Genomic DNA, 13,325 nt, shown 5'->3' with positions numbered 1-13,325 from the left:
AGTATACACATGTTTATGTATGCGTGTGTATGTATATGTGTATGCATGTGTGTGTGCATGAGGGCCTGCGCGTGTATCTGCGTACAGTCGTGGATGCGTGGTATGTCCTCACCCATCTCCTCGTGGTGCTTCTCCTGCAGAAACTCCTGTTGACTCCAGTTCTTTTCGTCCAGTCGCTGTAGTTTCCTGCGCAGCTCCCACACGTCCCTGTCCGCGGTGGTGCGCAGGTTCTCCATCTCCTTGTGGTAGTAGGCGTCCTTGTCCGTCAGGCTGTCTTTGAGGGTCGAGATCTGAAACGAGAGGAAACACACAATATCATTACTACATGGATAATCGCAGTGGTTTTGAGCCATAATGTTTCCTACTTGGAATGGAAATGCGTTATGAATTATACTGTACAACTAACAAAAATATATAGCAGTATTTGTTAATATTCCCAATCTTGGACAGGGAATAAAATTAAGATTAACGAGTATTTTTACCGAAAACTTTTTCCAGCAAACTACCAATCTTTAAAGTTTTATAAATGCTCCATTAAAGGTAGCATCATATCAGGGAACAATTTTCTCTTAAGACTGTTTTCTCCGCACAATAGGAAACAGCAAACCCAGTGATTCTCCCACACCACCGCACTATTTCCTGACACAAAGAGGTCCATACCATCTCCTCATTCTCTCTTTAAACCCACAAGAGCAATACTAAATCTGATAAACCCTATGCAACTCCTCTTAAAACCAGCACTACCTCCTCCTCCATATCTTATCCTTTCATGGCCCCTTGCACTTGCACCCTTTCATCTCCCCTGTACAGTAAGCTCACAAAAACCCTACTCCACTCCCTAGACTCGCTGCAACTCTCCCCCCTTTCAACCAACATGAGATGCTACTATTACCTCACCCCCTCCCGTCCTTTCACAACTTCCCGTCACTTCTCCTACATCATCTCACCTCCTCCCGTCTCCATCACTCTTCTTCCGTCACCTGACTTCCTCCGGTCATCTGTTTTTACCTCCACCTCACATCTCATCCCGTCACCTCACCCCTCCTACCTCACTTCCCACCATCACTTCACCCCGTCATTTCACTCAAAGTTTCTCATCTCACGTCTTTCACAGCCTCACCTTCTTTGTCACCTCCGATCTTCGTTACCTCACCTCATACTGTCACCTAACCTTCGTCACCTCACAGCACCTCATCTCTTTTGTAGCATCACCTCCTTTGTCACTTCATATCTTCGCCACTTCACCTCTTATCCTGTCACCTAACCTACGTCACCTCACATCATTTCACTTCTCCCATCTCCTCACCTCCTTCGTCATCTCCTCCTGCCGCTGCTCCCACGTCTGCTTCAGTGCCCTGATCTCCTGCTCCTTCTGTACCTTCATAGACTCCACGGCCAGGTGCTTCTCCTCAGAGTGCAGATCGTCCAGCTCACCCTTCAATCTCGAGCACTCAGAGCGAAGCTTGTCCTCCCACTGGCCAGGGTAGGAAGTAAAAAAGTGGGCGTATTAGTTCACAATAAGGGAGAGTTTATCATATCATTTACGTCTTCAACATTATCAGGTATTGGAGACACCTTCACGTGGAGACACCGGCATATATGGGCTGCTGCACTGCCTGGTTATATGAAAGTTTCTCGGTTCCCTTTCTATCCTTGAAAGGAGGATGGTGCACTGTGGGAGAAGGGTAACTTCAGCCTGCAGTCCCCTGGGTTAATGTTCAGATGAACCTGAGCCCAAAACAACAGCAATCAGCATATTACTTAATTCTCACAAACGCTAATAGCAAGGGAAAAAATAATGTGTACTGATATCTGAATATCCAAATTATTCACACAAAAAATCGAACAATACCTTAAAAATGAAAAAAGACCATTGAAAAAACACAGCAAAATCGCGTTTACCTCTTCATTACCATGGCGACCTTATATTTTCTAGCTATCACCACACGATTGCAATTTACTCAGTGGAGATTCTCGCAGTCAGTGAGTTACTTAAGGCTACATGTAACTCCTTCAGTTCTGAAGTCTCCCTTAAACACAACAATGTTGCCAGGTGGCGACAAGAATTAAAAACAAAAGACGTCTGAATTCTAAAGGAGTTATCTCTGCAACCCGGATGTCAGCTTATTCTCATCCTTATACAGACGATTTTATTCATCTTATGGGAGACTTTTTGAACCGAAAGGTTTAGATATTGCCTTAGTTAACCGTTTCACGACTCAGACCCGTATTTCTAGCTGATTTCGGTGATTTTCTAACGTCTCTTCTTTAGCGAATTATTCTGTCCACTGCATCTCACTGGCATCATATATGATACCAAAGGAAGCTCCGTCGATATTAAAACGATAGAAATAGCGTAAAGCAGAGTGTTATGGTGTGATATGCAAAATAAATCGCTTAGGGAGATGTGCTATGAAGGGTCCTATGCCATTTATAGGATGGCCCTTAATCTCAACAAAAGCGTCAAGTAAAATCGTCTGGTGGAAACGAGAAAATATGTAAGTGATATTACCGTTCTGTATTGTGCAGTAAAAAAGAAATATGTTTCCGGTGCCCCCTGCTTCTGACGTCACCAGCCAGAGCGAGGTATAATACTCAGCTTTCAGAAACCTGAGCGACTTATGATTTCCGATAGTTGATGGAGTTGGCGGGATCGGACAGAAGTGAAGGGAGCAGGATATGTATTGTTGGAACTCTGAGCTTATTGAGGCCCTTGAGCTACTTGATGTTCCCCATCCTCCTCTCCTGCCCAGCCTTGTCCTCCCCTACCCCGTTCTGCACTGACCTGTCCGGTGCCTGTTCCCTCTACCTTGCCCTGCCTGATGCCTGCTCCCTTTGTCTTGCCCTGCCCTGCTGTATCAGGTGTCTCTCCTCAACCTTCCCTACACTACTTTTTGTCCCTATATACCTGCCGTGCCTGACGTGCCTTGCCCTGTCCGGTGCCTGCTCATATGCTTGATCTTGCGCTGCCTAAATTCTGTCGCCAATGTTTTGCCTTGTTTTGCTTGTTCTTCTCCCAACTGCCCTGTCCAAAGTGGTGTCACTTTCCCCTCCCTTGTCTTGCTCTGTCCTACCCTGACTGTTGTGTATGGTGTCTGTCCTCCATACCTTGCCTTGCCCTGCCCTGCATGGTGCTTATTCCTCTACACTGCCCTACCCCTCCAAGCATGGTGCCCATTCTCCTTCCTCTGCCTGCCTGTACTGTATTCTCGTTGCTTTGACTTGCCTGGTGATTTCCTTTCCTGTTCTATCTACTGCTTCTACCCTGTTCAACGCACACCCTATCCCATCCAGCATCCCCCTTCTCTGTCCTGACAATGTCCCCCTACCTGGGTCCCATACAATGTCCTACACCAAACCCTGCACAGCGTATCCTCGGTTTCGTCCAATGTCCCCATCTCTTTTCCCCTGCCAAATCTACTGTCCCTCTCATCATTTCCTCTTGCTCCACCTACTGTCCCGTTCCTCTTTCCCCCTGCGATATCTACTGTCCCCATCCTCTGTCCCCCTGCAGCATTTAATGTCTCTTCCTTCTGTACCGCACTACATCTACTGCCCCTTTCATCTCTCTCCCTGACCCATCTATTATTCCTCCTATTTATCCCTTGCTCCTTCTACTGTCCCCCTTCCTCTGCCCCCATGCTCCATCTACTGCCTCTTTCATCTGTACCCTTGCTCCATTTACTGTCCCAGTCCTCTGTCACCCTACTTCATTCAATGGACCCATTCTGTGTCCCTCTTATCTGCGTTTTCCAGACAGGGTGACCATAGTCACTTGTAACTGGACTACTGTATAGGCCACTGAGAATTCCGTGAAGGGCTATTGTTTGTTTGAAGCAGACGGCTGAATGAAGACAACCACTTACCAATAAGAAATATATCAATGTTCTTATTAGTAGCAGACGACTGCCTTGAGGACAACAAATTACCAGTATAGAAATGTATCACTGTTGTTGTTAGTTAGTAGTAGGCATTCCTAATGCTGCAGCCTTATTTTATTTTATGCAAATGGCTCTCCCTCCCCACTCACTCTAGCATGTAAATCTTCTGTTGGCACTGAGAGTCCATGACTCACAGTTGTCCCTTTAAAATGTGTTCTAGCCGCGTTTCTCTCTTAAAGTTACTCTGAGTACGGTATCTTCCTTTTAAAGCTGCACAACGGACCGATGGCACAAGCAGCCGTATTCTAGGTACACAAGGAGGTATATCTATCTATCTATATATCTATCTATCTATCTATCTATATATATATATATATATATATATATATATATATATATATATATATATATGTATCGCTTTCATACGAACATTATTTGTATCAAAATCATACAAAAGGATATTGAGGTGTAATGTTCTGAATAAACTAAGCTGGAGGCGTTACGAAATCTCCAAAGCCACTTGGAGTATGACTCGAAGTCCCGCATGCTGTGTTCTCACCTCGGCGTTGAGCTCGTTCTTCATCTTCTCCAGTTTCTGCCTGAACTCTGCCTCTGCCTCCTCTGCCTGTCGCTTGACACGGTGCAGCGTGCTCTGTGGAAGAACCCATGGTCACTTAAACCAGCACCTCAACACGTCACAACCAAGTAATGATAAGGCGTGGGTGAACATCACTCAGTGCATCACCTGCTGTCCCGTACATTATTCTGATTTAAAATAATGTATCATTAAATGGAAGATAAATAGCATATGTGTCAGTTACCCTGTTAGAGGGATGGATCACTTCAACGTAGTATTAACTTCAAACCAGCCTGGCTTCATAACGAAGCCTATACACTCAAATGAACTAAGCTGAAAATATAAGAATCCTGCCAAAACTCAATGCAGAAGACTCAAACGAGTCAACCAAACCGCAAGGAAAAATCTTTACAATTGTACCTGCCACGGCTTTCGAATCTGGGGAACATGCTCACCTAACTAATTAATTTGCTTACACAAGTATGAACTCCTTACAGCCAAACTCTCTGGACAGAAGCAACTGCTCATCTCAAGCCAGGCACACATGATTATATCATAATCACTCGCATTATATACATAGTGAAGTGCGCTGTCAAAACTAAATATTCCCTCAAATACAGAAGATACAGTATTCAGACACTTAAACCTGACAGCATGTAGTATATTAGGTGTGAGCCCATTGTAGTAAGGACCCCGAGGTCTTACCTTGAGTCAAGTGGTACTCCTGAGAGACCGAGGCCGAGTAAGGCTACAAAATCACGCTCCCTACCTGTCCTACCTGACGACCCGGCTGCGTCTTCTTTAGCCCTCGAATTTCCTCTTCTAGGAGTCTCTCTCGCATATTCAGGCGTTCCATCTCCCTCGCTGACGCCCGAAGCGCCTTCTGAAGCTCATGGGTCACACCACGCAGCTGGATGACTTCGGCTTCGTAGCTCTTCAGGTGACCCACCTCGAGAAACACAAGGGTCACACGGGTCACACACAGGTCGGCCAGGGCGCAATTCCCAGGGCAAGGCAGGGAAAATTACGGCCGAAATTCTCGTCGGCTTAGGAGGCTGTCTAACACCTCTTCTTTAACGATTTATTTTGCATATTAACCCTTCACTCCGATGACGTCTTAATTTATTTTTGCTGTCTTTAGACGAATATATTCAGCATAACGATTATCGTCAGCTTAGATAAAGACATTAGGTTTTGAAGGGGTTAATTAAGACAGTTTCTCACCCCGTCACTACTGATGGTCTCTCAATCTCTTACTAAAATCTCCTGATAGTAGCAAGAATAAAGTGAAAAATACGCCACTGGTCTACAGGGGTTAACCCACTTACTCCGTTGAAGCAAGTTTCATTGTATTCTTGTCACCAACAGACGATTACTATCAGCTTTGAAGGGACTTTTAGAATTTGAGGAACTAGATACAACCCTTAATAAACCCATAGCTACAAAATGTCTACTGCCTAGAATTAATCATCCGCTGATATGAAAAATATTATGGAAAACACATCATCGGGCTGAAGGGGTAAAGTCTTATTATTCACTTTTCTGTTATTTACACTCCTCAATACTTACACAAATGCATAAATAACATACAAGAGAATATTAACTAGCTGTATGCAAAAAAAGTAAGAAAAAGATGCTGAACAAGTTCCTAAATCCGACGAGAATACACAGGCCAAGGGCGGAGGGCAGGGCGGGGGACGCTTCGGAAACAAGGGTAGGCAACAGGGGCGGGCATGTGGAAGCAACTTTTTAAATGCGAGAGTTTTAAAGCATTTACATATTGGATAAGAAAAGTTTGGTTCAGAAAGAAATGTTTTCGTTTGAGGTGGGAAAATACATCAGAAAAAGACAGCAACAATTGGGGAGAATGCGTAGATTTACAATAAATTTGAAAGAAAACAATTTGCACTGAAATATATTTCATTGAGACGGTTTGGGGGACGAAATTCACTAGGCACATCATAAACACACACGATCTAAGGAAAAGGGCAACCGCTATTCAGCTACAGTACTACCGCTAAGTTAAGATCGTTTGCTACGTTGCGAACCCTTACATCATACAGTTTGCAAAACTATTTGAGGAAACAAATTACACTCAAATGAACTATTTTCACTATTCACAGCAAGTCGATAGACAGCAGCATAACAAAGTGTCAGGCAAGAAGCAATGATGGCTCGCGAATAAAATAGACTACACAGACGACGAGGAAAGCGGCGAGAAGAACGACTACGGAGGAAGTAAAACACACATATCGATCAGGGCTGTGTTTTCTTTGGTCCTCAGTTGCTACTGAATAAACCTGAAGAATAAGTTTGTGTTCTCTTATCCAAATTTATCATAGTTTTCCTTCCATCTGGTGAATATTACCGGCACTTTCAGCACATTTAGCCCATACACAAAATGAAATACGGCCGTATCTGAGTTGATAAACTGGATTTCGTAGTACTCCTTCCAGAGCGATTTTCATTTTACATTATACATCTTAATATCAACGTGCTTGTTATTTACCTTTTCTAACTGCTACACAGTTTGCATAAAATACCATACAGCACTTCAGAATATCTGGGTGTATGTGCAGAATATATCGCTAAGGAAGAGGCACGGCAAAGTCTTCTGTTTCAACAAGAATACGACCATCAGTCATATCTGACAACTTGGGGTGACATTTTTTTGTTAAAAAAAAAAAAAAACTTCCATATATCAACGTAGTGAGACAGGCCAACAATGATGACAAGACCAAAGGAAATACAGCCCAGTCCAAAAATCTAGTGCAGACAAAAGCTCTCCACTCTTCGTTCTGCTACAGAAAAAGTTGACAGTATGGCGAAAACATGTAAACAGAAGGCTGTAGGACAAAGCCAAGAACCTTGGCTGCAAAACAACAAGCTGACTCACGGGTCTATAATAACGATTTGGAAGAATTATGCTCACATTTGGATTTTTTTTTTTTTTTTTTTATGGACCTCCTCAACAAGTAACTTGTTTTTTTCCAACTATGTGTAAAATTCTTCCACTTCATCATACAAGTATTTCGGTAAGGTACAACAACCATTTACACTAGTCAATGTTTGCATCACTTGTGCTTACCAAAGATATACAAAAGGATCGTACAGCAAGGGTTAGTGATGCAGACCCATAAGTCAACGGGGCCTGCAGACATACACTGCTGACAGATAGGGCCGTCAGCACCTACCTCGGACAGCTTCTCGTCAGCCACGCGTCGGTCCTCCGCCACCTTAATGAGGGAGTCAGCCAGTTCCGACTCCACCATGTTCCTCACAGCAAGGATCCTCTCCTGGGGAGGATCCGCCATCCGTCATTTTACTTTGCACCTGACCTACACACCACCCGCAGACCATAAACACACACACACACACACACACACACACACACACACATACACACACACATCTACACAGCACTGATTATATGCTGATATATATTTTTTTCGCCTGGTACCTTGCCACTCTTGAACTGGCATGGAAGATGTCAGTAAGCATGTTGTTTGACCTGTAATACACCCACACACTCAAAACTACCCAGTGCAGTTGGTAAGTCAGTATTTATTATGCTAGTTATTTAACTCCTTCAGTACGATGACGTATTTTTGGTTTTCTTATTCCTACTACCATCCGATTCTTTCCATCTTGTGAGAGTTTTCGAACTTAAGATTAGTATCACCTTCATTTGCCATCATCATCACAAGGTCTCTCCCAGGCTGAATAAAATCGCCTGAAGGTAGCAAGAATTCAATAATAAAGTACGTCATCGGATTCAGAGGGTTGAGGATCATAGTAGTAACTTTTCATAATCAAAAGAATAAAGGTATTGTTTCAAGAGGTGTTACTGTAAGTATTTTGATACAGTTAGGTCAGTAAGCAATTTGGATAATGCAAAAATAACAGTAAATTCATACAAGTCATAATAAAATCATGACATGCATATCATTAACATATTAGTATAAACATAATGCTTCTTACGAGGTACAAGATCAGCTGAAGTTCATCCTCTGTTCTGTGTATAACAGTACCAGTAATAATAACAATAATAATAATAATAATTATTATTATTATTATTATTATTATTATAAATATAATAATAATAAAATAAAAATAATAACAGTAATGATAGTAATTAATAAACATACTATTAAGAATAATAGTAATAATATACAAAAGAATATAGACACATAAGTACACTAGTAAATACTGGTTTATGTTCAGCCTTTACCCTTGTCCCTGGATGAAAGGCTATCGTAGCTGAAAGAGGACCTGCTGTTAGACATTCAAATCTTTTTATGACTCCATGAGTAAGTGTCGTCGCGAAGTGTTCCCTGTTTTCGAATTACCAAACTATCACTCGACAACTGGTTCCCACTTGGTGTGAAAATCTGTCTACAGCTTTGCTCAAGCCTAAGGTAGGATCAGAGGGTAAGGATGAGACCTATAGTTTCTGAGTGCATGTCAGCATTACTCTTACTCCTGACACCAGCACCTCCACCATAAACTTATCCTTTCAGTTTCATCTAACTAACCCTGCAATAGTAACACCTTCAGTATCAGGACAAGCTTTTCTATTTCATTCTTGTTACCTCCAGATTACCACATTCGGCTTACAAAACTTTTCTAGAATTTGAGAGATTAAATATAGTCTGCAATACCCCTTTCACTGCCAAGAGACTCCTATTAACTTATTCAAATCGTCTGGTACAAGCGAGAACAGATTATATAAAAAGGGACGACGTACTAACCATGTTAAAGCGGAACTGGTAAATGATGTCGATTAGGAACTTGGCTGAACAGTTTTATCAATTAACAAAGTATTTCCTCACTTGACTTCTCTCACATGTTTTCTGTTAAGTTTCCGTTAACCCGAAGCTGGACAGAAAATAAATATAAACTTTCTGCAACACTTCACTGAGTTCAAGCGACAGAATAAAGCACAAAGGGACATGGCTGGGGAAGTGACGCAAAACAACTAATGGACAATCTCAACATACGACAGGGAAAAAAACAAAACAGAAAAAATCCGAAAAACACTCTGATTGATTACAGTATCTGATCCTGACCGCTTGACGTCAAAGGTCAATGCTGCTCTATCAGAAGAGGAGAAATACAACGAAGATTAAAACACAAACCCCACACATTAAGCATCACACCCAACAAAATACATAAAAACTAATAAAAGCCAAAGCACTGACCCACGAATATGTGTCGCCCACCTTTACTGAAAAACCAGATCAGTAATCCTTTGGCAACAGGAGGCATATCATCGCATCCTCAGAAAAATCGAAAACACTTTAGAATTTTGGTGTTTAGTCCTACTAAGTTAAATATCACGCCATCATTCGGATGCCTAATGTCAGGGATATTATGTTGGTGAGGGTCACTCAGTATAACAAGTCTTAGAAGAATTTCTAATAGTTACCCTTTAAATAGTCGTTCTCTTCGCTGAGGGTACGATAAAGAATTGTAAAATATGGCAAGTTAAAAGAAAAAGATAAATGTTTTTTTTTTTTTTCCTTGTAAAATCGTCTGACAATCGGAGGAGCATCTTCATCGCTTCGGCAAAATTATTAATAAAGTAGCCATACATCCCGAGATACTGTCCACAAAGTTTGAATACTGTTTGCCCTCCTGATTTTGAGATATTTTGGTAGCAGCCAGAAACACAGACACATAAAGGCGCAAGCCATTATATTATCGCCTCGCTACGCGAATGATAATGAAAGCGAGGATAGTCATACCTTCATGTACTTTGTACGCAATCAGCTTCACTTCCGTATCATTGTTTGCATGTCTTCTGTGATTACACCACCAAAAGTGTGTGTGTGTGTGTGTGTGTGTGTGTGTGTGTGTGTGTGTGTGTGTGTGTGTGTGTGTGTGTGTGTGTGTGTGTGTGTGTGTGTGTGTGTGTGTGTGTGTGTGTGTGTGTGTGTGTGTGTGTGTGTGTGTGTGTGTGTGTGTGTGTGTGTGTGTGTGTGTGTGTGTGTGTGTGTGTGTGTGTGTGTGTGTGTGTGTGTGTGTGTGTGGTATCATTAACTGTTTTAAATTACTTATTACTTTTACCAAAGAGATATTAGCTGAGTCTTGGTAACCATTCCATGGTAATAATTTTTTTTCTCCTAACTCCTCATTTTCCTCTTTTATTTTGGTATCCATCTATTCTCCAGCCCCTTCAGTCAGCCATCCCTCTTACTGTCATACCTCTCAGATATTCTGGATCACGCCGCATCAATATTAACACTCACAGATACTTGTATTCAAAGGCTGCTGAATACAATCATCTGGCGACAGTCGGGCTGGAGTAGTACAGTTACTTGTATTATCACCAGAGGCTCCTGCGACTCATTCTCAGTTAAATTAAATCGTCTCGCTGTTACTGAAATTGAATAGGAGTTGTGTTCGGAACAGAAGAGTTTTAATTAATGTTTTGCGATTCCCCTCTTTAGTAATTTCCGGCTACTATCGCTCTTTCTTATCTTTAGTTCTCTCGCCTTATCTCTGGTACTCTCTCCCTCGACTGCCTCCTTATCTTCCTCTTGTTCTCTCTTCCCACACGTTCTCTTTCCCCGTATCTTTCCGATTTCTCTTCCTTCCAAGCCTTCACACACACACACACACACAAACACACACACACACACACACACACACACACACACACAAACACACACACACACACACACACACACACACACGTTCGATCTCACTATCTCTCGTTGTCTCATTTCCTTACCGATACTCTCTCTCTCTCTCTCTCTCTCTCTCTCTCTCACACACAGCCACACAGTCTTCCTCCTTTTTACAAAGACTCGTTTCTCATGCCTATTCCGACTGCTCCTTTCTAAAACACTTTCTTTTCTCTTCCTTGCTAAAATAATTTTCTGTTTTTCCCTTTATTTACCCATTTAGTTGGATGACATATTTTATATTAATCTTGCTATCTCCGAACTAATTTAGTTTATGAGAGGTTTCTGCGAACTGGAGTGGTTAGATATAGAGTTCATTAATATCCTTCACTATTAGGATGGTGATGGAGTGGGTCGCTTTTCCTTGGCCTCACCGATATAACGGCTGGCTACGCTGCTGAATTATGTAAGCATCACCCAGTCCCCTCCCTGAACCTTGGAGAGAGGATGATGGATTGCATGAACGCCGTAACTTCAGCTTCAGTTCACTGGGTTCACGTGTGGATGAGCTTGGGACCACTACCACCACCACCGCTTCAACAGGAACTACAACAGCAGCAACTATTTGTCCTACTCATCAAAGAAAAATAGCTGGGTAGCAGCAATAACATTTTAAAATGGAGTTCTTGGCCTGAAGCGGATAATTTCTTCAACACATGTTATATCCATCCATCCACCCATCATTTAATCCTGCGTTGCCCCATGAAGAGCGTAGAAGCACGAGGCTAGGCAAGTTGGTCCTGACATTTAGGATGAAAATGACCAGCCTCACTCATCCCTGAGCTGCATTACGTGAGCAATAAACCCCAACCACCCCTTGAATATAAGCCTGTACAGGCTCAATCCGACTGGAGCGCCTTAATTACCCAACAAACCACAATGCGCTATAATTTGGTTATATGGTTACCACCCAGAATTGTAAATGGTTTCCTGGGTTACAGGAAACCATTTGGCTTGTCACTCAGTGTAGAGACCAAAAAGAAGCAGTGCACTGAGTGAGTGGATGATGGGAGTCCCCACCTACCACATTTCATACTATATACAGATTATTTTATTAGCCTTAGGACATGTTTTTCAAATAGAAGAAACTGAATTAAGCCTCATCTCCCTTCTGACTACAAGATGGTCTCCCTTGTATTGGGCAAAATCGTCTCGCTGCAGCAACAATAAAATAGAAATGACGTACTTGTGCTGAAAGTTCAAAGAATTTTCTCCATTCTCCGTCCTCCTCCTCGTCCACTAGCAATATTCCTGTAATAGTATGCTCTCACGCCCCTTCATTTTTCTCGGCCGTCTTTCACCTCTCACAATGCCCCCTTATCTCAAACACCCCCTCCTTCCCTCGCCCATACCATTTTCCTTTCTCATTTTCCTCGCAATGAATTTTCTCGTTAACTCCTTCAGCACTTTTTTTTTTTTATTACCATATTTTATTTTTCATTTCACCGGCCGATTTTATTAAGTTTTGTTTATACGCCTCTGAGCAAAAGGGTTAGTGGAGACTTTTCCTAATCCCTTCTGTACAATCGATTCTTCCTTAGTTGAACAAAATTCTCTAGTGATTTTAAATAATAAGCATTATGAATGGGTGAACTCTATTAGTTTGATATATCAAGGAGTTGAGATATTAAACTTTTTATCTCTGATGCTGAACGGGGACGCCTTCACTCCGTGGCGTCAATGCACTAGGGCGGAGGACCTGCCCAGATGCAAAAACGCCCCTCAACCCTGGATCCCTCCAATAAAATGAGATTTGGCTGGTGGACTGCAGGACTACTTTTTTGCGGTTCGCTTGGATCACGTCCTGATGAGCCTAAGGTCGGAATTATTATTAATACTATATACACTGCATATAGACTATAGTATTTTTTTTAGGAGAGACTCGAACTGGAGGCGTTAGATATAGCTCCTATTAACCTCTTCAGTACAAGAGGCGATTCAAACGTGGCAAAAAATCGCCTGGAGGCAGCAAGAATGAAATTTAGAAAGACGCCTTAGGAGTTACTTTCTCTCCTCCAATGTCCTATCTGTATCTTTTATTCTACGTATTACACTGGTCGAACCTTCTACACTCTCTCCTTTCCATTCCCTTTCTTATTTACTATTGTAGTCTGTTCTTTTATTTCATTCTTACATCCTCTCCAGCTGCTGTTTGTGCCTGGCTTCTTTCAGCTGTTA

The 13,325-nt window shown here is 42.2% G+C and overlaps 1 protein-coding gene across 3 annotated transcripts in view; it reads right to left on the bottom strand.

Moving 5' to 3' along the window:
* The window catches only part of LOC145397813 (uncharacterized), an 856,770-nt gene that overhangs the window by 23,551 nt on the left and 819,894 nt on the right, over positions 1–13,325 (bottom strand). For all 3 annotated transcript variants that reach the window (XM_080270837.1, XM_080270836.1, XM_080270838.1), the window contains exons 17-19: positions 4,441–4,533; positions 1,307–1,474; positions 113–290 (exon numbers count right to left, since the gene is read on the bottom strand). In XM_080270837.1, coding sequence (XP_080126963.1) covers positions 113–290; positions 1,307–1,474; positions 4,441–4,533 — 439 coding nt within the window. The remainder of the gene's footprint in view (positions 1–112; positions 291–1,306; positions 1,475–4,440; positions 4,534–13,325) is intronic.

The sequence above is a fragment of the Coenobita brevimanus genome, chromosome 43 (assembly GCF_032717465.1).
Source record: "Coenobita brevimanus isolate Jiangsu-jjx chromosome 43, ASM3271746v2, whole genome shotgun sequence".
In the NCBI taxonomy this organism is placed as follows: Eukaryota; Metazoa; Arthropoda; class Malacostraca; order Decapoda; family Coenobitidae; genus Coenobita; species Coenobita brevimanus.
The sequence above is the reverse complement of the archived record's forward strand: the minus strand, read 5'-3'. Positions and strand labels throughout refer to the sequence as shown.